Source organism: Neomonachus schauinslandi, chromosome 9 (genome assembly GCF_002201575.2).
Source record: "Neomonachus schauinslandi chromosome 9, ASM220157v2, whole genome shotgun sequence".
Taxonomy (NCBI): domain Eukaryota; kingdom Metazoa; phylum Chordata; class Mammalia; order Carnivora; family Phocidae; genus Neomonachus; species Neomonachus schauinslandi.
This window is the reverse complement of record NC_058411.1, coordinates 90,739,944-90,764,139: the sequence shown is the minus strand read 5'-3', so window position 1 is coordinate 90,764,139 and position 24,196 is coordinate 90,739,944. Positions and strand designations below refer to the sequence as shown.

Sequence of the window (24,196 nt, the reverse complement as noted above, 5' to 3'; positions counted from 1 at the left end):
CCAGGTACTGCTGTAAGCATTTTACAGATATTAACTCATTTTCTCCTCACAGTAACAGGCAGATGCTATTAATATCTTCATTTTAAATGTGAGGAAACTCAAAGTTATATAACCTGACCATGTAACACAGCTAATAAGTAGCAGAAGCAAGATGCAAAGCCAAGCATTCTGAGTCAAGAGCCTACCTTTTTAACTACTGTGCTCTATCAATACTTGCTTTATATTTATGGCCTTCCCCAATACAGTTGGAAAATCTTTGTTTCCTTGTCTCTTTTGAATAATTCATCCCTCTCAAAATTAAAAAAAAAAAACTGTCACACCTTTGGGGTTTTTTTTACTAAAGAGAAAAGGATGTGGAAGAAACCATCAGAAGATCGAACAACAGAAACACTAAGTAAGCACTGTCTATTTAAGGCAGAAATAAGGAACCATTCATTGTCTTACCTTGAAATTTTCTGCTGGAGCAATTTCTAAGTCAGCACTTTCCAATTCCAAACCACTCTTACTAGAAACTGACCAGACCATGAATAAACAATCATCTTTCCAAATTTTGTAAGAAGACAATGATATGGTTTCATTATGACAGACCTCCACAAGATCTGAATGCATGTGTTCAGAAGTTTCTTCCAGCAAAGAAGAAGCTAAAGAGGTTTCATTAGCAACTGAGGGTGCAGTGGACTGAGAAGGCTGAAAACCTTCCATGCTGTTATCAGTAAACAAAGAAGGTGATGAAGACAGCTTGCAATTGGAGAGTTTCTCAACTGAGGGCAGCTCTGTGAGTGACTCAGAATCCAAAAGTTCAGAGTTGAGAGAAAGTTTATTTAATTCTTTGTCCCCTCTATCCTGCAAAGTATCCAAATAATAATCATCTTCATAAGTTGCATTTGATGAAGAACTAAAGTAAGAACAGGTCATATTATGAGCACCAGTTGTTTCTCCACTTTTGGTTTCCTTGACTTTTGATTTCCTTCTGAATTTGTGAGATACGGTATCTGCCTTTCCTAGCTGCAAAAATAAAACATAATGATAATTCAACCAGTCATGAGTTTTAAACCTTTTTCTATAATTTCAAATGAGCATTTTACTAACTTGTTAAAGTCTAACTATAAGGCATAGATTAACAAAAGAATCAGAGATGAATAAAATGTTAAGCCCTAAAATTCTGACAGCTACCTCATTTTGAACTATTAGCTAAATCTTATTTCTCATTAAAAACACATAAAATAAAAAAAAGAAAGTCAAAAAGTCATTTGTGAACAATTCTAAAAACTTGTTCAAATTCAGAATGCTAGAGTATAGAATTGAACAAATTAAAAACAGTGATGGGCACCTGGGTGGCTCAGTTGGTTGGGCGTCTGAATCTTGATTTTGGCTCGGGTTATAATCTTGGGGTCATAGAATTGAGCCCCGCATCGGCTCTGTGCTGAGCTCAGAGTCTGCTTGAGACTCTCTCCCACTCTCACTATCCCTCCCCCACTGCTTGCGTGCACTCTCTCTAAAAAAATAAAAATAGGGCGCTTGGGTGTCTCAGTTGATTAATCCTTCAGCTCAGGTCATGATCCCAGATTCCTGGGATCAAGCCCCACACCAGGCTCCCTGCTCAGTGGGGAGCCTGTTTCTCCCACTCCCTTACCTGCCACTCCCCCTGCTTGTACTCTCTCTCTTTTTGTCAAATAAATAAATAAAATTAAAAAAAATAATAAAAAGCAGTAAAATTTAAAAAATAAAGTAAGATAAAAACAGTGAGAAACCTAGCCATTTTTTGAGTTTCCAGAGTTGTCCTATAGAAGAGAAAATACCTTCAAATACAGGGATGGCTCAAACTCTGGTTTGGTAGTCTATAATAACCATGATTTCATGGCCCACAAGTCAAACAGATGAGAAAAACTGATTTTACTTCAAGAACCAACTGGCAGTGGCTGACACACACAGCAGGCAAGAACTCTATCAGTGACTAGTTATGTTTCCTACAGACTCAGGAAACGGGAATGGCAAATTTGCCATCTTTGAACCAACACTCCTGGGGAATGGTCTGCAAATCTGCATAAGCATACAGTGATGGCTCACAGTTCCCCCTTGCCCTCCAAAGTCCTATGTAGAATCAGTGCAGATTGGCACTACTCTAAATCCACGTCTCCATCCTCCTTGGGGTGGTGTGGCTGCCATTCACAGGATTCTAGTTAACCCAAATTCTAGTTTCTCTTCCATACCCTCTCGCACCCTCAAGTCCCAATACCTCTTCCAACTCTGGGCGATGAGTTTGTCTCCTATCTTTCGATTCAGAAGTCATCAAAGAACTAAAATTTTATTAACACAAAAATGAAAACGAGTGGGTGGGTGAAGGACTTCCATTTTCAAGTAGCTGTGGGACTTTGAATTAGGCATATATTAGACTGTTCAGTATTGCTCCTCAGGTTACTGATGCTCTGAGTGTTTTCATTTGTTTTTTGTTTTCTCTTTTCTGTGTTTCATTTTGGGTACTTTTGATGCTTTGTCTTCAAGTTTAATAATTTTTTTCTTCTGTACTGTCTAATCTCCTGTTAATCAGAAGCTACACAAGCCATAAGACACTAGAGTGACATCTTTGTTAAAATATTTAAAAAAAAGAAACAGTCAACCTAGGCTTCAGAGAAAATAACTTTTAAAAATGAAGGTAAAAGAGAAAGGAAAACCAAGAAACAGACTCTTAACTACAGGGAACAAACTGAGGGTTACCAGAGGGAAGGGGCATGAGGGGATGGGTTAAATAGATGATGGGGATTAAGGAGGGCACTTGTAGTGATGAGCACCAGGTGTTGTTTAAGTATTAAATCACTAAATTCTACACCTGAAACGTATTAATATCACACTGTAGGTTAACTTACTAGAATTTAAATAAAAACTTAAAAAAATAAAAATGAAGATAAAGGAGAAGGCAAAGATGGGGGGAAAAGCCTTGATCCTTACAGTGAATTACATTAAAAAAAATTAACCCAAAAAGGATCTAGTATACCTTAAATGGAATTACACTTCTGATATCAAGCCCACCACAAAAAAAAGAAAAAACAAAACAAAAACAAAAACAAAAAAAAACACCTGATAATTTGTCACACCGAATGTTCTCTTGAGAAAGACTGTTTAACTGCAAGCTTTGCACTTTGTTGAGAGGACAGGAATCCTTCAACACCAGCCATGGGATTCACAAATCACGGCTCCACAGGCCTGGGTGCACTCTGACCACTGAGAACTTGCCCCACGGTGTCAGGGCATTCATGGGTACCCTTACCACAGCCAGCTGGAACACCTTAAAGACCCAAGATAAGTCACTTTGCTGCTGAAATGCAAATGCTGAAACAGCATTAAGATACATTACTTATTAATACATCTAGATTGAAATTTTTTTTCCTTAGGAGGGAATATCAAGTCTGATAGAAATGGGGTCTAGAAAAGAGAGAGAAAAAGGCAAAGAGTATAGGGATGGAGGGAAAATCCCACCAAAGGAGAAGGAAGAAAGAACTGGAATGATGTAAAACTGACAAAAATGTAGCTCTAATCACAGTCTGTACCAGGAATGTCCATCAGTCCGCCAAATGGAAAATTACACGGAATTCTCAGATGCTCAAAATAGCACCTGCCCTTCACTCCAATTTTTCATTCTTTTACTATGATAATAATATATCAACATAAAAAGTTTTGAAAATCATCATAATCATAATGCCTGAGTGTAATTTTCATTTTGTGTAATTCCTCTCAGTCTCAATACACTTTTATCTTAACAGTTATAAACAGAGTACAAATAAAACTTTATATTCTGCCTTTTTGCTTAATATATCACATGTATTTTTTTTATTTTACAATGCAGTATTTATCATTTTTAATGGCTGAGTAATATTCTGAGCTAATAGAATTTATTCTCCTACTATTAGACATCTAAACTGATTCCTATTCTTTACTATTTAAAATACCATTTTGAGAAGTACTTTTTCCATAGACATATCAATATTGTTAAACTACTGTTATCGCCAATACTTCCATCAAGCCCCCTTCCCACTGAGAACTGTCCTATCCACCCATGGGAGTAATACCTGTGGTCATATTTGTAACTTTATTTGGACCCTGACCCTTGCCCCAGCTGACTGGACTACAAAAAAACACCTGACTCAAGCTAAGCCAATTAGAATTTCTCTTTCAGGAATATAAAAAGTGTGTCATTGGTGGCTCTGGAGATGGGGAAGCCATTTTCCACCATGTGTATGGAAGCCAAGAACCTTCAAAGAGCCAGTTTTTTTGTACAAGACAGGCACACAGATTCCCAGAGGAATATAATGGACTACTTACCAAATTGATTGTACTTTCTGATCCTAGCCCAACAAATAATGATGATGCCAGCAGCTGCTTTTCTTTCTCCTCTTTAGACTGGATAAGGACTTGACACTGGTCTTTTTTTATTATAGTTTGGTCTACAGTCTCCATTATTATACTCTCCTGAGGAACGGGCGGAGCTTCAGTTTCATCCCCAGTTTTGCCTTCCTTCTTGGGAAGATAACCCTCTTTCCCCCACAGTTTCTTTATACCTTCCAGCTTCAAGCTATTTGTCCTAAAGAGATTAAGAATGAAATCAAGTCAACTTAAATAACTGCTGAAGAGTTACTTTCTTGAGGCATTTTTTAAAAACACATCATTGCCATGGCCTCTTAAAAACAGCTTTCAGGGATGCCTGGGCGGCTCAGTCGGTTAGGCGTCCAAGTCTTGATTTCGGCTCAGGTCATGGTCTCAGGGTTGTGAGATCCAGCCCTGCATCAGGCTCTGCACTGGGCATGGAGCCTGCTTGGGATTCTCTCCCTCTGCCTCTGCCCCCAACCCCCTGCTCACACTCTCTCACTCCTCTTTCTCTCAAATACATACATACAGTTTTCGTATTAAGCCCTCCCTGGGATTGCCTCAGCTGTAGAGGGACACATCGCCCCCTCCCTGGGCAGCCCACACCCAGTGACTGATGAACAGAAGTATAGAGTCCTGGCCACCCATGTGGACCCAACTCAGGACAACTCTGAAGGGCCACTCTAACTTCCGAGCTCCCCATGGGGTCAGCAGAGACTGCTGTTAGACTGCATTGCATCTTAACTTCTCTCTCTGCCCAAATCTGTTTCTTTCTCCTTCCTTCCACAGGTGGTAGTCACAAGGGCACTCCTTTATATTCTGCATACTAAATCCATCATGGAATGCACTTCCCAGGGAATCCAAACCACAATAACAGGCAAAATAGGAAAGGAGAGGAAAAATACACCTAAAAGGAGCTTCAAGCTACTTTAAAGATTTTTCTGGCATATTTCATCTGCGTACATGCCTACTATTAACATAAATTCTCTCTGTCATGGATTACATATCAGCAGCCTAAAAAGCAGGAAAAATAGGGGCGCCTAGGTGGCTCAGTTGTTAAGCATCTGCCTTCAGCTCAGGTCATGATCCCAGGGTCCTGGGATCGAGCCCCGCATTGGGCTCCCTGCTTGGCAGGAAGCCTGCTTCTCCCTCTCTCGCTCCCCCTGCTTGTGTTCCTGCTCTCGCCATCTCTCTCTGTCAAATATATAAATAAAATATTTTTTAAAAAAAAGCAGGAAAAGTAAGAACACAAAATATGCCTCTTTATGATATAAAACGTATTGTAAAAGAATTTTTTTAAACATGAATCATCTTTGCCTGGGTTTTGACAATAATATAATTCGTGATTTTACATGGCATACCTCTGTATTGTTTTTAATCAGATCATTCAAACACAGATGTAAATTCTGTAACTCACTTTAATTCAGCTCTAGGAATTCCCTTTTGAGATAGCCCCCAAATAGGGCCTAAGGTAAGAAATTCTAAATTGGGCTTGCTACTACTTTATTCTCAACTTGCTAGAGACTGCAGAAGAGTGGCTGTCTGCTCTCTAAAACTGATTTGCCTTGTCAATTACCACATAGGTTCCCAATTCTGAAATCATGTGTAAGCTGTGGTCCTCTTTGGAAAGAAATTTTATATTCATCCCTCATGTTGCATTTCATGGTAACACAGCATATGTACTGTTCCTTAGCAGCTCTGCCAAATGTCATTTCTCTCAGAGTAGTACATGTGTATGTATAGGATTTACAAGGATTGTCAAGTCCCCCAGATCTCAGTTCAGTACTAAACAAAGAGATGCTGTCACCTGTTGTGCAGGTAAAAGAGACTAAGTTTCCTCCCTGGGTTTAGAGGGTTCCTGTCCTCTCCTTCCCTTGTCCCACTGTTCTGTTTGGGGCACTTAATTGCTATCACCTCTACATTCAAATGCTCACAAATCATATCTGTTCCCCATACTTGGAATACCAAAATTAAATGTCTGGGAAAGAAAAGGGTGTCAACAGAGCAGGAAAAAAGGCTAAGAAAGAGAATTTCATTCAGTATATCATCCTATATTCCTTATAATCTATGTGTCAGTCTTCTGGTAAATACTTCTTCCAACCATCGTGCTGGAAGACTGACAAATGCAAAGATCAACATAAAATAAAGTGACTGACTCTATAATGAACATATGAGGACTCAAAATTCAACTGTCATCTTTCAAAGTTGCTACCTTTGAGATTTTATTACATTTATTCCAACAAAGCTGCCACTACTCAAAACATTTTTTAATAGGCACTGAATAATATATGGAACTGTTGAATCACTATATTGTATACCGAAAACTAATGTAACACTGCATGTTAACTACACTGGAATTAAAATAAAAATTTTTTTAAAGTTTTTTTTAACTCTTTTAGAAGCTCCTTCACAAACAAGGAAGCCATTTTCATTACTTTACATCACATCAATAACCAAAATTATCCAGAGTGATCACTAATTTCATTTGGTTAACTCAGCTTTTGGATATTAATAATAATGGCAATGACAATTAGTATTAATAGTAGCAGCTACCATGTATCAATCACTTACTATGCACTGGATTTTATGAGGCCCTTTATATATATTATCTCACTTTTTAACTTAATCACGTTTCTAAAATTAACTTATATTTCCAAAGTCAAAATCTACCTAAAAAGACTGAAGATTTCACTCCATATAAGACATTTAGACAAATGTATCATCAATTTTCACGGTGGCAAGAAAAAACCTCTGGAAGCATTTTGAGCAAAGTATACAGCTTACTTAAATGAAGTCAGTCATCTTATTTTATGTTCATCTCTGTACTGTCAATCTTCCAATGAAATGGTTGTAGAAGATTATGAGGAATGTAGAACGATATGCTGAATATTCACCTGTATATAAAAATTCTCACATACTTCTTTAAAAAATGTATGTGTATACATATGTGTGTATATATATGTAAAATGTATGTATAAATGTGTGTATAACACACATAAAACATACATACATACACATACATACACACAATACACAGTAATAACACACACATCATTATTATGTGTAAAGTCTATATACATTATGCTGTCTTGGAAGTAAGCAAGCTCTCTTACAAGTTCTCTTGTACAACATCAACACCTTGAAAGCAATAAACAGCCCATGCAGAATTCAGCTTTCAGGGATGCTACTACATTTAAAGACATTTAAATACTCCTATGTTCTCGATTTTAATAAGAAAGGAACTTACTCTTTCAACCCGGTCTCTGCACTATTCCCAGATATATCTGAACCAAGAGAAATGCCAGCAGGAGACTGTCGTCCAGTGAAGCCAGATGAAGAAAAGGAGAGTCCATATGGTTCAAAATTGAGAACTAGAATTTTAAAACAATAACAGAAGTTCATATTTAAAACAAAGCAAAAGTTAGGAGGGAAAAGCAGGAATTATCAAAGGTACCATTCACTACTGATATAAAATAACTAAAGGTTAGAATCCAATGACAATTTTTAATTTTTTATTTTATTTTTGTAAGTAATCTCTACACCCAACATGGGGCTCAAACCTACAACCTCGAGATGAAGAGTCGCATGCTCCACCAACTGAGATGGCCAGACACCCCTCCAATGACAATTTTTAAGCTGGAAGGGACTCTGGAGATGATCTAATCAAATAATTACAGTAATAGTAATAAAGTAGCTATGATTTATTGAATGTCGACTACCGTCTACATGCCATTAGTTGATCAAAGACAAATGATACTTCACTTTTATCTTTTCACCTCCCTTAGAAACTAAAGGAACATCCAATTAGGAAAGATAACTGATAAACCAGGCCACTGAAAAGTTGCTGCTCCCAGACAAAAATGTTTAATGAGCTATGAATGAAGAGACAACCGTGTTTTTGCTTAACAAAATGCTCTTAGGCACATTCCTATACTGAATGGACTAATGGAGCCCTCAATGTGAAATTTCCCTTACTGCAAAGAATAAGGTTTACTCAGGTTCAGATTCCTTTGAATCTGTATACCCAAATGAATTCAATCAAGAGCCATAAAAATTCATATTGTTATTGTGGTAGAGCAGATGCCAATATCCATTCTCCTCTTTTAAGTAATAGAACTCTTGCTTCTTAGCTAGGTACATGGCCACCCAGAAAAGAAATGACATTTCCAGACTCCTCTGCCATGTGCTTGAGTTCTGGCCAATGAAATTATGTACACATTCTGTGCACAACTTCTGGGAGGAATCTTCCTGGAAGAAAAAACATCTTTCTTCTCTCCCTCCCTCCTTTACATTCATGAAGCCATCATCAATCTTAGGTTGCCTATTTCTGGAATTTCTTTAATGGGAAAGAGGAGTAATTTTCTGCCTTGTATAAGGACACATTTTATTTATTTGTTTTCTAATATGCTATGTAGCTATACCTAATCCTAACTGGCATATTTTTATCTTTTTGGACTATCTGGATTTTAATACAAAGGACCTTCTTAAATCATAAAAAGTGCCTTATAAAATATAAATGTGAACTTCTCTAATTATTATCTTCATTTTACAAAAGAGAAACTGTGGCAGTTTACCATGAACTTACCAAAGATTACAAAAATAGGAAAAATGATAGAGCCAGATAAGAAAGCAGATACCCTGGTTCTAGAGCTTCACTCTCAAGTATTCTATTATACTGTCTCCTCCAAAGGAAACAGCACCTAATCCAAAGAGAATTAAATAAATTAGTTTAGGATAGAATAAATAAATTCTATATCTAAAAGAATGATATAGATGAGAAATCAATGTGCAGTAGAAAAAAAACTAATAGGCTAATTAATAACCAGGAGAACTGAGTTCTTGATATACATCAGGTATTAACTGGGTACATGAACTAGACCTTAACTTCTCTATCTATAAAGTGAAGGGTTCAGACTAAATCAGCAGTTTCCAAATGCTGATCTGATAACCAGGATCAAGATGACTTTGTAGAATTTCCCACATACGGCCAAGCTTTCAGAGATTCAGAAACAAAAGATACAGGAGTAGGGCTCAAAAATTTGTATCATTTTTTAAAACTTCTGTGATTCTGATTCATAATCATGTTTGGAAATCACTTCTTTAAAGACAATTATCATATGATTTCACTCATATGTGGAACATAAGGAATAGTGCAGAGGACCACAGGGGAAGGGAGGGAAAACTGAATGGGAAATCAGAGAGGGAGACAAACCATGAGAGATGTGGACTCCAGGAACCAAACTGAGGGTTATAGAAGGGAGGGGGGTGGGGTGGTGGTTATTAAGGAGGGCACGTGTGGTAATGAGCACTGGGTGTTATATGCAACTAATGAATCGTTGAACACTACATCAAATACTGATGATGTACTACATGTTGGCTAACTGAACATAATAAAAAAAAAAAAGAAATCACTTCTCTAAATCCTTCCAAGGTCCTTTTCAACTAGAAAATCCTCCCATTTTAAGCTTTTCAATCATGTAGTTTAACTTTCTGTCCCATTTGACCTCTTTTTAATAGCATCTGTGACAGTTATCAAGCCTCTGTGTTAACGAAGTAGCAGTGAAGAGCTCAAGAAATGTTTCCTATGCACAAGTAAAAAAAGAGAGTTTAAGCCAAAGATCAAGTAAAGATAGAGTTTAAGCAAAGAGCAGAAAGAATGCAAAATCAAAGGCAGAGTTTAAGAGTGGAGAGAAAAAAAAACTAGACATAGAAGGGGACAGCATCTGGAGACAGATACAATTCCAAACCTGAGACAACAGAATTAAGCACTGTCATCTAAGGAAGGCCTGGAAAGGCTCGAGGCTGAGAATGAACTTCAAACCACATTATTTTCATTCTTCAGTGAAAATTTCCCAAGATCTTTACAGAGGTGAATGACTGGAAGGGCCAAAGATTTTTTTAAAAGTTAACTAGACATGTAAGAGTTCATGTGTGTGTAGGGAGCAGGAGGAAAATAACAGTATGCAGAAAGAGTCAGGAGAAGGAAGTAGATGGCTGAACTGCAACTTATACTTTTTCGGTGTCATTTTAAGATCAACCAGTTAATTGTACTCATATGCTTACCACAGAGCCTGGAAAGTACTCAACAAAATCATTAGATGATAAATGGGGAGAAAAAGAGCTTTCAGCATTGAACTTCTCAGTATTACCATTCTGAACTCCTACAAAGGGAATACGCAGTGGTCTCTCCTTATTCATATGCGTACTTCCCATCCATCATCCAAACATCTCAGTGATTGCCTCTTTACCAAAATCATGACAGGCATCTTTCCCTGACAGGCTACACTTCTGAAATGTAAAGTTATTCTTTCTTTTCTTAGCTGTTTCTAACTTCACTGATCAGATATTTTATTGGAGGAAGCATTCTAACAGTTTATATAAGACTACTCAGAATGAAAATGAAACTCACAAGTCCATGGTGACCAGATATTTTTTTCAAACTTTTCTACAGATATGCTCATGTGAATAACTATCAGCCCTCTGTCTAGCACAGCGACCCAACATGATAATTCCACCTTCGAGTTCGTTCAAAATTCCAGAATGGCTATCTTAGGCGCTTATGTATATGGAGCCTATGACTTTGGGAAATATCTCTGGGCTAACTTCTTTTTTCTGGGTATCCAAAGACCTAACCAGGGTAAACAAGTCACAAGCAGATTTAAAGAGAGATGATAAAAGTAAACATCCTCAGTTATTTATATTACATGACTATAATGTCAATTGCATTAAAAAAATGATGTCCCTACAATTTAGCTTGTTACAGACCCATGAAAAATTACCTTTTTCCTGAGAAAGCTTTTCCTCCTGCCGTTGGTGGTGAGGTTTGTAAGGTGCTGCCCCCTGACTAAGTTCTTCGGCCACAAAACCATCCAGAAAAGATAAAGAAGCATCTACCTGTATTAAAGTGAAGCAAAAATTAGAAATTAAAAAAATTTACCCTAAACAGTAAACTGTATACTCACATAACTAATTTTAATCCATATGTCCCAAAAATAATTTTTAAGGGTAAATTCTAAAAGTGCTACCAAGTGCTACCAAACTCTCTACCTTTCTAAAATATCTATATTCACAGTTAGCTAAGAATGTAACAAAGTAAGTCATCTGTAGTTGTGATCAATTTCACTGCACTGCAGAATAAACTGAACATCCAATATGTTAGAGAATCATATGTTAGGTGCTATGACTGACACAAAGACAGTTCCCACCCTCATGAGAATTGTAACCTAGTCTACGGCCATACCACCCTGAACATGCCCGATCTCATCTGATCTCGGAAGCTAAACAGGGTCGGGCCTGGTTAGTACTTGGATGGGAGAATTGTAACTTACTAGAGAAGAGACACCTACACCAGGAGCTACAGGTGCATTAGTTTGCTGCTGGGGGCTAACAATAAAGTGTTGGCAAGGCTAGTTCCTTCTGGAGACTCCAAGGGAGAGTAAGTTCCTTATCTCTTTCAGTTTCTGAAGGTGCCACCATTCCTTGGCTTGTGGCCACATCATTCCAATCTCTGCTTCTATTGTTAGTTGGCTTTCTCCTCTCTCTTTCCTCACTTTTATAAGAACTCTTGTGATCATGCTTTCTGGACAATCCAAGATAATCTCATCACAAAATCCTTAACTTAATCACATCTACAAAGTCCTTGTTACCATTTAAGGTTCCAGGGATGAAGGTGTGTACACCGTGGGGAGGCCATTATTCCGACTCCCAGAGTGCCTTTGATTTAACCATCCTGTTCTCTTCTACCTGAAAATGCTTTTTCACAAATCTATGGAAAATTACCTAATTTCAGCAGGAATAGAAAGGTACGAGAGAATGATTAAGTGAAAAGAAATGAGATGAAGAAAGAGTAAGGGGAAAAGGAGAAAAGAAAAAGTGAGCAAAGAGTGAGATCTATACAAAAGGATATGGCAGCGGTAGCTTCAGAAGCCACAGGTTTGCTTCTCCTGCTTTAGCCAAGTGTACGGTAACAACTCAGATAATTAGAAGGGCAGGTGAATCTCTAACAGTTAAGCGGCAAGTCACACTCTGAATCTGGAAAGGTTTAGTTTCAATAAGATTCTTACACAATGAAGCTATGTCATCATCACTATCTTCTACTGGAGGAAAGAGGAAACAGGTTACTTCCTAGTTTAATACTGTGTGTAGCGTATATATTCACCATTTCAATGAATGGCTCTGGAATGCCTACCAAACATGAAAAAGGCCTCTGCCCTTGAGGAGCTATCTGAAAGAACCAATGAACAAAGGTTCAAAATGAATACAAGCCATGAAAATCTGAGTCAAAATTAGTGGGAATGCTACCCCTCCTCTCCTCTTTCTCAACTATAGGACACCTGACAAATAAAAATTTGTACAAATCTGGCTTCCTTTTGGCAACTTCCTAATTTATGCCAGTCTAGGGGAGAGACCAGTATACACTCAGAGGGTGAGTAGTAACTGAGCCCATTAGGTTAAAAAGGGTGGCAGCTGAAAGTGAGGTGGGAGAAGGAAAGGTGGGTGATCAGGTTCCAAAGTGGGAAAGAACTTAAGATACTAGGTGGACAAAATGCAACAGAGAACTATTTTTTACATTCTCAAAGAAAACACAGTAATAATTAAACAACATATTAGAAAAATTCAAAGGAAACTAAAAACGTATGTTAAAAGCGATTGTCACTGGATATAAATGCCTTCATTGCAGTTCTCCAGAAGATATACTCCTCTAGTCCCAACTATTCAGGATCACTACTCACCTGAAGCTCTCAAATTCTCTGTCATACTAATGTGAGAAAAACTCCAACCTTCATTTTCAGTGTTACGGAAATTGTATTTTGATATACTCCAGATACCTCACACATGCAAGAATTATTCTGTTTACAGACAATGCAATTTTTACGAAGCTAAAATACAGATGCCTTACCACCATGTCTTCACAGCTCTTATCAACTGGAAGCAAGCTCTTCATAAGTTCCACATTCTCACGTAAGTGTTTTAATTCAAATGCATGCTGTCTCATACAAGTATCCAAAGATATGGTGAATTCCTGGATTAATCTCTCGACTATGTTAGAAGAGTGTGCTTGGGATGTCAACTTGGTAACAGCAGCGATTAACCAGGCTTTTGTTTCTGAAGAAACCGAGGCATTCATAAGTAACTTGTAGAGCTTGGTTAGAACTTCCTCTGGTGTGTCCTTATCTAAGAGGTAGTAATACTCCCCTAACACCTATGAGTAAAACAAAGAGATGTTTATGTAGAAATATAAAGTTACAGAGCAAATTGTACTCAGAGATCCAAACAAAGTAGCTACTGCTGGAGTCAATTTACTCTAGATTAAACATATTCTCGTGGCGAATTATTAGATAAGGATAAAATTACACATTTTAGATTCAAAATTATATAAGAATTGGAAGTCAATACAAAAAGGTTTCCACATCTTTATCATTAACAATATATAAAGCAGTATACCTTTACAAGTTCACTTTCTTCTGATTTTCAGGTTTGGTTATTGCTTTTTACAGGCATGTCCACATTCTGTTACTTATTTTGCAATAAGCACTTAAACCAGGGGTCCTCACATGCTAATATGCATGAGAGTCACCTGAGGTATTTCATAAAAATACAGATTTCTAGGTTCTACCCCCAGATATTCTGAGTTAGTATGTCTGTGGTGGGGATCTACAATACACATTTTGAACCAGCATCAGCTGATTCTGATATAGATGATCCACAGAAGAAACTCTGAGGAACACTGATTTATGTTACATATCTTTTTTCTTACATCTAACTTATTTAGGTGATTATTTATAATCACCTAAATAAATAATCCTACTGGCCTAAGAATCATAAACTGATAATTCATAGAGTGTGAGATCTTTCCTAAGTGCTACTTATGGAGTATTTTCATGTCTTTGGTGTAACATTGGCATCAGCAGGAAAAAAAAAAAACAACAGGCAGGTGAGGTGACAGGGAAGGAAAAATTTATAGCTGGTAACAAGAACAGGAGGAAAAATAAATAGAACTAAATAAGTTCAATCTTTAAAGTAGCAAGATAATTTTTTGCGTGGTAATCTAAATCTAAAAGCCAGTAATCTAAATCCCAGTTCAAAAATTAATGGGAAGATGAAGTAGATGCATTTTCCCCTATTCTTCCCAATAAGTACACCTAAAAACCCTTGATGTTATATATAAAGCATACATAAAAAGACACCAGCAGGGCGCATGGGTGGCTCAGTCATTAAGCATCTGCCTTCGGCTCACGTCATGGTCCCAGGGTCCTGGGATCCAGCCCCGCATCGGGCTCCCTGCTCCGTGGGAAGCCTGTTCTCCCTCTCCCACTCCCCCTGCATGTGTTCCTTTTCTCACTGTGTCTCTCTCTGTCAAAAAAATAAATAAATAAAATCTAAAAAAAAAAAGACACCGATACGTGGAGAAAAGAAGGCTGACTGCTAAGGACGCTGGGATAGTACAGTGGGTTATCTGCTACCTCATAAACCCCAGACTGGGTTCTGGTAGGCCAGCAACCTGGAAACACCAATGGGCGCAGACAAACTGGCCTCAAGAAAAGCCTGCCCTCTAGCCAAAGAGCCAAGAGGCCAGAAAACTTTCAGACAATAACCCTTCTACTCCAGTCAAGCACTACACAGAAAAAAACCATAGACCCACCCACACAGCAAAGGCAGAGAGCCAAGACTTCCACCCCTACAAAGCTGTAAGAGGCACCCCCTTTCCCTCACAAGGGTGGTGACAGAGAAGACCAGGCGGGGAGCCAAGACTTTCATCCCCACCAAGCTGTAGAGAGGACCACTCCTCCACAGTGTCCATGAAGACTACATATGAAGCCACCTCACCTCTACCCAGGTACAAAGAGGGACCCCTCCCCACCTCCGCTAGGGTGGTGTCAACAGAAGCCTAGTGGAGAGTCAGGACTTTCACCACTGCTCAGCCATAGCAAGATGACCCCTTCACAGTGTCAGTGGAGGCCACATAGTTAGAGATCTCAACACCTGTGTCACAAGACCATCACCGAGAGAATCTAATCAACATTTATTGAACACACCATCCAACAACAGCAGAATACCCATTCTTTTCAAGCACCCACAGAACATACAGTAAGATGTAACTTGGGCCATAAAACAAACCTCAACAAACTTAACAGAACTGAATTCATTGAGTATTTTCTCTGACAACAATGGCATCAAACTAGAAATCAGTAACAGGAAATTTTCCAAACACTTAAAAATTAAACAACACTCTTCTATATCATTTTTCCAGAACATGGAAGAGGAAAGAGCATTCCTGACTTCAGACCAAAACCAAACCAAGAGAGTAGAAAAAAAAATCTCATGAACAGAGATGTAAAAATTCTTAACAAGGTCTCAAGAAATCTACAAAAAAAAAAAAAAAATCCTAGATTAGTGAGTTCAGCAAGGTTGCAAAGATTGCAAAGCAAGATTGCAAAGACAAGATCAAAATCCAAAAATCTATTGTACTTGAATAAACTAGCAACAAACATGTGGGAACCAAAGTTAAAAATACAACTTATTTACTACTGCTCTAAATAAAATGAAATGCTTAAGCATAAATCTAACAAAACTTGTACAGAATCTGTATGTTATAGAAAGAAATAAAAGCACTATAAATATACAGTGACATGGAGAAAAAAAAGAAATGGCTGCCAATACAATAACCCATTTAGGCAAGGATTACCAGTACTAAAACCATTGGTGAAACGCAGTTGAGGAAAAGATGTTCATGCATAGCCACATAGAATCACCTTACAGATTAGCTATAAATGTCCAAGAGAAAGAGCACCTTTACAATGGAGCGATCAAAAATTCATCATCTTAACCAAACAATGAAACTTAAAATCACCAGTGACTATAGGAATTGATACTATATGCGTCCTGATGACGCAGTGGAAAGTATATATTGTTGATGTAGTATTCTTACTAAAAATGTTTAACCAGGGGCACCTGGGTGGCTCAGTTGTTAAGCGTCTGCCTTCGGCTCAGGTCATGATCCCAGGGTCCTGGGATCGAACCCCACATCGGGCTCCCTGATCGGTGGGAAGCCTGCTTCTCCCTCTCCCACTCCCCCTGCTTGTGTTCCCTCTCTCACTGTGTCTCTGTCAAATAAATAAATAAAATCTTTAAAAAAAAAAAAAATGTTTAACCAAACCAGAAATAATGAGGCAAATTCAGAATGCTGGATATTCTGTAAGTCAACAGTATTCATCCAAAAAAATCAGTCATGAAAACAAAAAGAAACTGAGGGTCAGTATAAAATAAAAGAGGCTAAAAAGACAACCAAATGCAGTTTGTGAACCCTGACTGGATCCAGGATTAGGAATAGTAGAAAAAAACCATAAGAGACCTTTTTTTGACAAATGGATAAATGTGAACACGGACTATATAGTAAGTGATATTAATGGATTAATGTTACATTTCTTATTACCAATGCAATAATGGTTCTATGACAGGACAATGTCATTCTTAGAAGATTCATGTTGAATTTTTTATGGAGTGTCATAATGTCTGCAACTCTATTGTAAATGACTCAGCAAAACAAACTGTATTTAGGTAGATCTACATATAGATACAGATACAGTAAAGCAAAGGTGGTTAAAAATATTAACTGGGAATACAGATGAAAAGTATAGAGGTATTTATTATACTAGTCTTTCAACTTTCCTGTAGTTGAGAAAAATAAATAAAAGTCTGGGTAAAATTTAAGTTAACATGCTAACATTTGGCCAAAGTATAAAATATTAAAATATGTATATCCTATGATCCAGTAGTTGTACTTCACCAAGTCTCCCCCTAAAGAAACTCACCCATATGCACACCAAAGAATACACAGAGGTGATGGTATGCGTGCAATTACCTATGATTATATTACATAAAATGTGACCTTCTTCTTACAAAGAGATGATCTCCTTTGCTGGCTTTGATGAAGCAAGGAGGCATGTAGGGAGGCCCACATGCAAGAAACAGAAGGCAGCTCTAGGAGCTAAGAGTAGCCTACAGTCAACAGTCTGGATCTCAAACCCTCAGTCCTACACCTGCAAGAAATTGATTTCTTCCAACGACCACATGAGCTTGGAAGTGGATCCTTCACCAGTCAAGATTCAGATGAGACAGCAGCCCCAGCCAACACCCAGACTGCAACTCTGAGAGTCCCTAAGCAGAGCACCCAGCTAAGCCATGTCTGGACTTCTGACCCACAGAAACTGTGAGACAATAAATTTCTGTTGTTTTAAGCACTAAGTTTGTGGTAACATACAGCAACAGAAAACTAATATAACACAGATGCATGGTGTTCACATATTCTAACATTCACACAGAAAACACAACAAATGTATTGTAGACACAAACAGATATCTAACCAACTATCAATACTTAAAAGACCAGATCAGTGAGATGGCAGGGAGAATGAACAGACAAGTGGATAGTTAAGTGACAGAAACTAGCCACTGGGAAAGAAAATTGACAGCTGGAGTCAGCATGCTGAGTAGAACTGAATGACTTCTGAAGGAAATACATTGTTAGTATTTGGTTTTATAAAAAATGTTATAAATACTTATGATCTAATGTACTTCGCTTACCCAACTCATAACTTGAAGAAATTTCTGTGGATAGAACACATTTTCCACATCTAGTAAAGTGAGATAAGACTGAACTGCATAAAGCCTTAATTGCTGGTCTTCTGTTTCATCATCAAAACCTACAAAGAAATTGATACATCATCTTAACTTCCACTAAATTCTCTAAGAAAACATTTAATTTTTGGATCTCTATTTTACAGAATGCAGTAATTTACTAACCTTCCGCAAGCAGTCTCATAAAGTTATTGGGAATATCAGGATGCATGACATCTCCTCCCACTGAAAACACAGCATTCATTGTCTGAATAAACCATGCATTATCAGGGGCATATGTGTCCACAGTGTTAAGAACAAGTACACTTCCAAATGCCACTTCTTAAAATTATCTTTTCTGCATCAACCTTTTATTAAAGAATAACCCCCAACCCATCCTACTTTGTCATTTTTGCTTTTAACCTCTGCCAATAAATTGTTCTATATGCCAGTTTTATGTAAAATAGGTGCTCAATAAAAGCTTATTTAATAAACTTAATAAACTAAGTTCATGTTGCTTCATCTAGCACTATTCTTTGTATATAACTAAGCATCCAATAAATAAGTGTGAAATAATTTAAAGAAATGTTCCAGCTGACTAACAAATAATGGAAAATGATCTACACTTCAAAGAGGCTAAATGTGGTGTGTCTACCTGAACAAGCTGTTTAACCTCTTTCTAATCTGTTCCGCTTCAGTCTAAAATTCTATCATTCTGCTGGCTAGAGCTACAGCACTGGCTAAGACAAAACTATACTTAGGCAATTTCCAAGACAAGTGGATTAACACTGTGCATTTACTCTTTCTTAGATTTAAATAACAGACATCTTAAAAAGAATGGAATCTCCTTGTGACCTTCAAAGTTACTCTGACTTTTAAAAAGCAAATGTGAAGAAAGGTGACATGTGAATGGAGTTCCCAACTACCTTACTGTGACAATTTCCAGTATAAACAACAGTGCAGAGGATAAATTTTAGCATGCTGATCCCTAATCCCAAGGTCCCCCTGCAAAACAAGAACTTTTACCAGAAAAGAAACTAAGTATGAAGTAAAGTCAAAGATAAGGTGGCACTGGGTCGCCTGAGTGGCTCAGTCAGTTAAGCGTCTGCCTTTGCCTCAAGTCATGATCCCAGGGTCCTGGGATCAAGCCCCACATCAGGCTCCCTACTCAGCAGTGAGTCTGCTTCTCCCTCTCTAAAGGTATTCATGACTCATGGTCTAAACAAAGGATATTTCTCAGCAAGCTCAGCTATTTTGCCAACCAAATTGACAATAATATATTCTTCTTTGCTCTGATGTAAATATTCAAGCATTTTCTGGACAATCACTGTTATATTCTGTGCATTAGTAATTCTGTAAAGAAGCTCCAGAGTCTATTTAAGAAAGAGAAATAAAAACAGAATTATAAAACTATGCATGATAACTCCAATAAATTCAGCAATATACAGGTTTATAATAGAATTGATTCTCCCACTTTTGCATAGATCAACTGGGCAGTCGGTTCACAGGTGCTGAAGAAATGCACATTTTAACTGAAACAGAACTTAAGAAAGGTAGAACCAACTTAGTGTCAAAAAAATTAATTATGATCAATTTCAAAGTCTAAAAGCCTTCTACTGATCTCAATAAGTATAATCTGACTACTTCTACATAAGAGGCCATGTAAAGACTAAAAAGTTAAAAGGCATATAACCTATAAAAAATAGAACAGCTTCTTAAACCTGTATTACTTAGGCCTGTATGTGCACGTATATACACACACATTACATACACACATAAAAACTCAGTCTTGCAAACTATATTTTCCACACTACCCAAACAATAGAAAACAGCCCTTGAGTGGGTTTGTCAGCTGAGGGCAAATGGCCTCTAACTGACAGACAAAGTTTGGTGGCTCAAGTGCTTCAAAGCCTTAGCAAGGCCTATGTTCAGAATCTCAGGCAGCAAGGAAAAACCATGTTATAGCCACCTTCTCAGTGCTCAGGAATATACCTCTTGCTTCTTCAAGTAAGATGAAGGAAGACCAGTACCACAGTAAGCTCCCATTTGGCTGGGCTTTCTGAGGCCCTACATTAAGGTTCTAAAAATATTATAACTCCCAGAAATCAATATGAGACCAAGGGCAGTACTGAGAAGGTATCATTTACTGGTATTTTAGGATCAACAACATTAGCTGCAAGAGAATGTCAACATACCCTACTTGTCAAACTTGTCCAAAATACCTTTAGGGCTCTTTATAATTTTGCAATCTTATAGCCAGGATTTCAAGTACAAAAGATAACTGTTTCAGTTAATCTTTGACTCCATTTAAAATCTACAAAAACACAGGTCGCCCTATCAATAGTTTTCAATTTATCTAGCTGTCTCAGACATGTTCCCTGTAGACTCTAAACTATATATTATATATTTTTAGATAATTTACACCCAATTTATTTCCTACTCTAAGACCATATAAGTTAGCATTTCCAGGACTGTATGGGATATGGTATTAGGAACTGCATGGCTAGAGGTCTTTCATACTAGTTCCTTCTTGTCTTCTTTCTCCCTGTAAGAAACAAAGGTAATAAAACCAGGTAAAAGGGAATCCCAGTCCGAAGCAACAGGTCACTCCATACCCAGGGACCAAAGTTCTTGGTATGCAACTACTTACAGAGGTTAGATGTGACAGTGGCATTCAAAGACACAGTACTACAGTGCCTTCTTGGGCACCACTGATACTCAGTATCTTCCCCAAAGAATTTGAACTACTTTTCTCACTATAGGTAATAGACAAACAGATCAGACTTGATCATTTTAAACAGATGAGACATGATAACTTTATTTTCCCTTTGACCCTCATTTTTAAATGAGAGCCCCCAAATTAAATATAGCAATAAGAAAACTGTACCTAAGTCAACTCTGTTCAATTTAGTAGCCAATCACACAAAGAAAATGCATGCTCTCTATCTGTTCAAAGTGGAAGAGCCATACAGTTATTAGTTATTGTCCTTTGGTGCCGTACCATTTTTCTATGATGCCTACACATAGAAATTAGTGTATCTGTAAACTTCCCAGATTCATTTGAGGCAGGTAACAATTTTCAAAAGATTAAAAATATGAATGCAAGAAGAAAAAATATGGGGCACCTGGGTGGCTCAGTTAAGCATCCAACTCTGGATTTCGGCTCAGGTCATGATCTCAGGGTCATGAGATCAAGCCCTGCCTCAGGCTCTGTGCTGAGTGTGGAACCTGCTTAAGATTCTCTCCCTCCCCCTCCCTCTGCCCCTCACTCTCTGCTCTCTCTCAAAAAACAAAAACAAAAAAACCCATATATATATATATATATATGTATATATATATATATATGTCAATTTCTCAAAAATATTTTTATTTCATAAATAGCACCTTCTAAAATTCAAAATGTATAATCTTATCTTTTAAAATTACAATTGCTTGGGCGCCTGGGTGGCTCAGTTGGTTAAGCGACTGCCTTCGGCTCAGGTCATGATCCTGGAGTCCCGGGATCGAGTCCCGCATCGGGCTCCCTGCTCGGCAGGGAGTCTGCTTCTCCCTCTGACCCTCCCCTCTCTCCTGCTCTCTCTCTCTCTCATTCTCTGTCTCAAATAAATAAATAAAATCTTTAAAAAAAAAAAATAAATAAAAAAAAATAAAATAAAATTACAATTGCTTAATGAAACAGTTTTCTTTCAATAAATATTTTTAACTCATTGCTTTTAAGTAATTTAGATGTTTAATAAATTATCTTTACTATTTTTAAAATCAAAAATAAAAATATCTACTCAACTAGGTCCCATATACCATCTTAAATGAAGGCACAGAATGATTTCTTTAATGAAAATTAACATAAATACTTATATAGACACTCAAGTGGACACTGAAGCTATTTTACAAAAGGAAAAAGTTGAAAAAAAATTAAGTAAATTATACCCCTTTCCTTCCAAGCAGCTCAAATCATTTTGGGGATGTCTTTATTAATTCTTTCAATATTCCTACATATTTAATAGAGAAAACATTAGCCCACTTTACAGATGTTAACGAGAATATGAAAAAATATTAATAGTCATAAATTACACCTTAAGTTGCATTACAGAAAGACCTGGAAATAGGATTCAGTTTTCCTCTTGAACCAAAAAGATATTAATGAGTCCATACAGGTAACTGAACCTAACTCCTCCAACTCATAGTTTAAATCCATTTGTGAGGATACTGACACAAGGACTTTTTAGAAAGAATAAAATATACTCAAAAGTTAAAATACACTGTGTGTACACACACACACACACAACACGCCCACTACTTGATTTTCTCCATAATACCAAAAAAAAGTTTAAAAGTTCTAACACTTTGCATATACTATTCAAAATACTAGTTTACCTCTCTTTTAATAATGGGATCAGGATGGTCTAAGCATTCAATTATTGTCATCTGGTGCTGAAGAGCCAGAGTGGGATCCTGTTGTATAACATAGGTAAGAGCCTTCAGTCCTAGAAACAAAGATTACATTATTCAGTTGACTGAAAACAAATACCCAGCAAATTTCAAGAGCTCTCTTTGTAATTTCTGTCAAAATTATCTAATCATTTTGGGGCACCTGGGTGGCTCAGTCATGATCTCAGGGTCATAAGATCGAGCCCTGTGTTGGGCTCCACCCTCAGCAAGGAGTCTGCTTGAGATTCTCTCTTCCTCTCCCTCTCTTCTCTGCCCCACCCATTCATGGGTGCATGCGAGCGTCTCTCTCTCTCTCAAATAAATAAATAAATAAAATCTTTTTTAAAAATTATCTAATCATCTTACCTAAATACTTGAGATTTATTTTAGGTGACAGAACAAATTTTCCAATGCACTTGGCAGCCTTCTCAAGTAATTCTGATTTAGGATAAATAGAATAAACTGTATGGACACATTCAAACAGAATAGCTAGAGAAAGAAAATACAAAATATCAGGGATCATGTTTAGGCATAATAAAAAACATACCTGTATAGAACTCACAACAAAACAAACTAATTAAAAGGTCAGTTTTAGTAAAAAATTTTATTTATGAAAAATTTTCAAAGTTGGGAACTTTGTTGTTTTCAGGCTTAAACAGTAATTAGGATTATGTTACCACAGCACAATCTAAAGAGAATTATTTATATAAATAGATAAAAATGATGAATTCATTCATGCAACAAGTATTTACTGAACACCTCCTATTGTTGTAATAGTATGGATACAGCAGTGGTTAAAAAAAAAAAAAAAGACAAAAAACCCCTGTCCTTAATGATGCTCCATTTTCTGTTGTAACTGACATGGTTTCCTTTACAGATTCCTTCCATTCAGAACTTTCCTGCTATCAAATTGTGTTAGTACAAAAGCTTCTCATTACTCATCTAAAATCTTAACTTATTTAGATGCTTATAAGATTTCTGGAAAGCTAGTACAGGTAAAATTAATAGTTCAAAAATTGCATTTATTAGTCAACTTAGGCATAAATGAGCTGAAAAATAATTTAACAGGTTTTTAAAATTATTTTTCCACCAGAGCTAAGTCCCTTTATGCCTCAACTCTACAAAAATCTAAGAGTAAGTCTACAAAATGAAATAGAAGCCTCCCTGCTGCCTCCCCTCTACAATAGTTTCAAAAAAGTGCTTCTGAAGATTTCTAAACATAAAAACACAATGTGAAGTTTTGTTTTCTCTTCCAGAGCAACCCAGGTCCTAACCAAAATATCATCAAGTAAAAATGACCAAATTAAAAATTAATAACATTCTACCATTTGTGATACTGTGGTTTTATCATATGTATTTTGGATAGGGTTATGCACAAAATTTGAAGTTCCACTGATCCCGTATCCTTCAGATTAGACTTTACTTTCATATGAAGTAAGTCTCTATTGACCCCACTCTGGCAGGGAGATGTGGGTACCACCCAGTGGGTGTGGAAGCCCAGGTTCTCCACTCTGCCTCCTTGTTTCCTTCTGGATAGGGGATGGGAACATCCGCTGATACTATCCTCCTGGGAAAGGAAGGGGCATTTCATTAGTGCTCCCTACATGGCCTCCACTGACACTGCTAGGTGGCCTGAGTATCGCTGACCAGTGGTGAAGGCTCCGACTCTCCACCAGCTTCCTCTAACACCACCCCAGCAAAGAGGGGAGAGGTACTTCGTTAACCCCCTATCCCTTAATATGTGAAATCCAGGCTTCCCACATCATCTCCACTGACAGTGCACCTGGCAGGGG

At 37.4% G+C, this 24,196-nt stretch overlaps 1 protein-coding gene across 1 annotated transcript in view; it reads right to left on the bottom strand.

Annotated features, from left to right (window-relative positions):
• AP4E1 (adaptor related protein complex 4 subunit epsilon 1) overlaps positions 1-24,196 on the bottom strand; it is a 55,835-nt gene that overhangs the window by 8,605 nt on the left and 23,034 nt on the right. Inside the window, exons 9-18 of the mRNA XM_021693919.2 lie at positions 22,770-22,892; positions 22,350-22,459; positions 19,209-19,348; positions 18,162-18,274; positions 17,943-18,061; positions 13,259-13,561; positions 11,139-11,253; positions 7,607-7,730; positions 4,318-4,576; positions 445-1,005 (exon numbers count right to left, since the gene is read on the bottom strand). Of these exons, the coding sequence (XP_021549594.1) occupies positions 445-1,005; positions 4,318-4,576; positions 7,607-7,730; positions 11,139-11,253; positions 13,259-13,561; positions 17,943-18,061; positions 18,162-18,274; positions 19,209-19,348; positions 22,350-22,459; positions 22,770-22,892 (1,967 nt within the window). The remainder of the gene's footprint in view (positions 1-444; positions 1,006-4,317; positions 4,577-7,606; positions 7,731-11,138; positions 11,254-13,258; positions 13,562-17,942; positions 18,062-18,161; positions 18,275-19,208; positions 19,349-22,349; positions 22,460-22,769; positions 22,893-24,196) is intronic.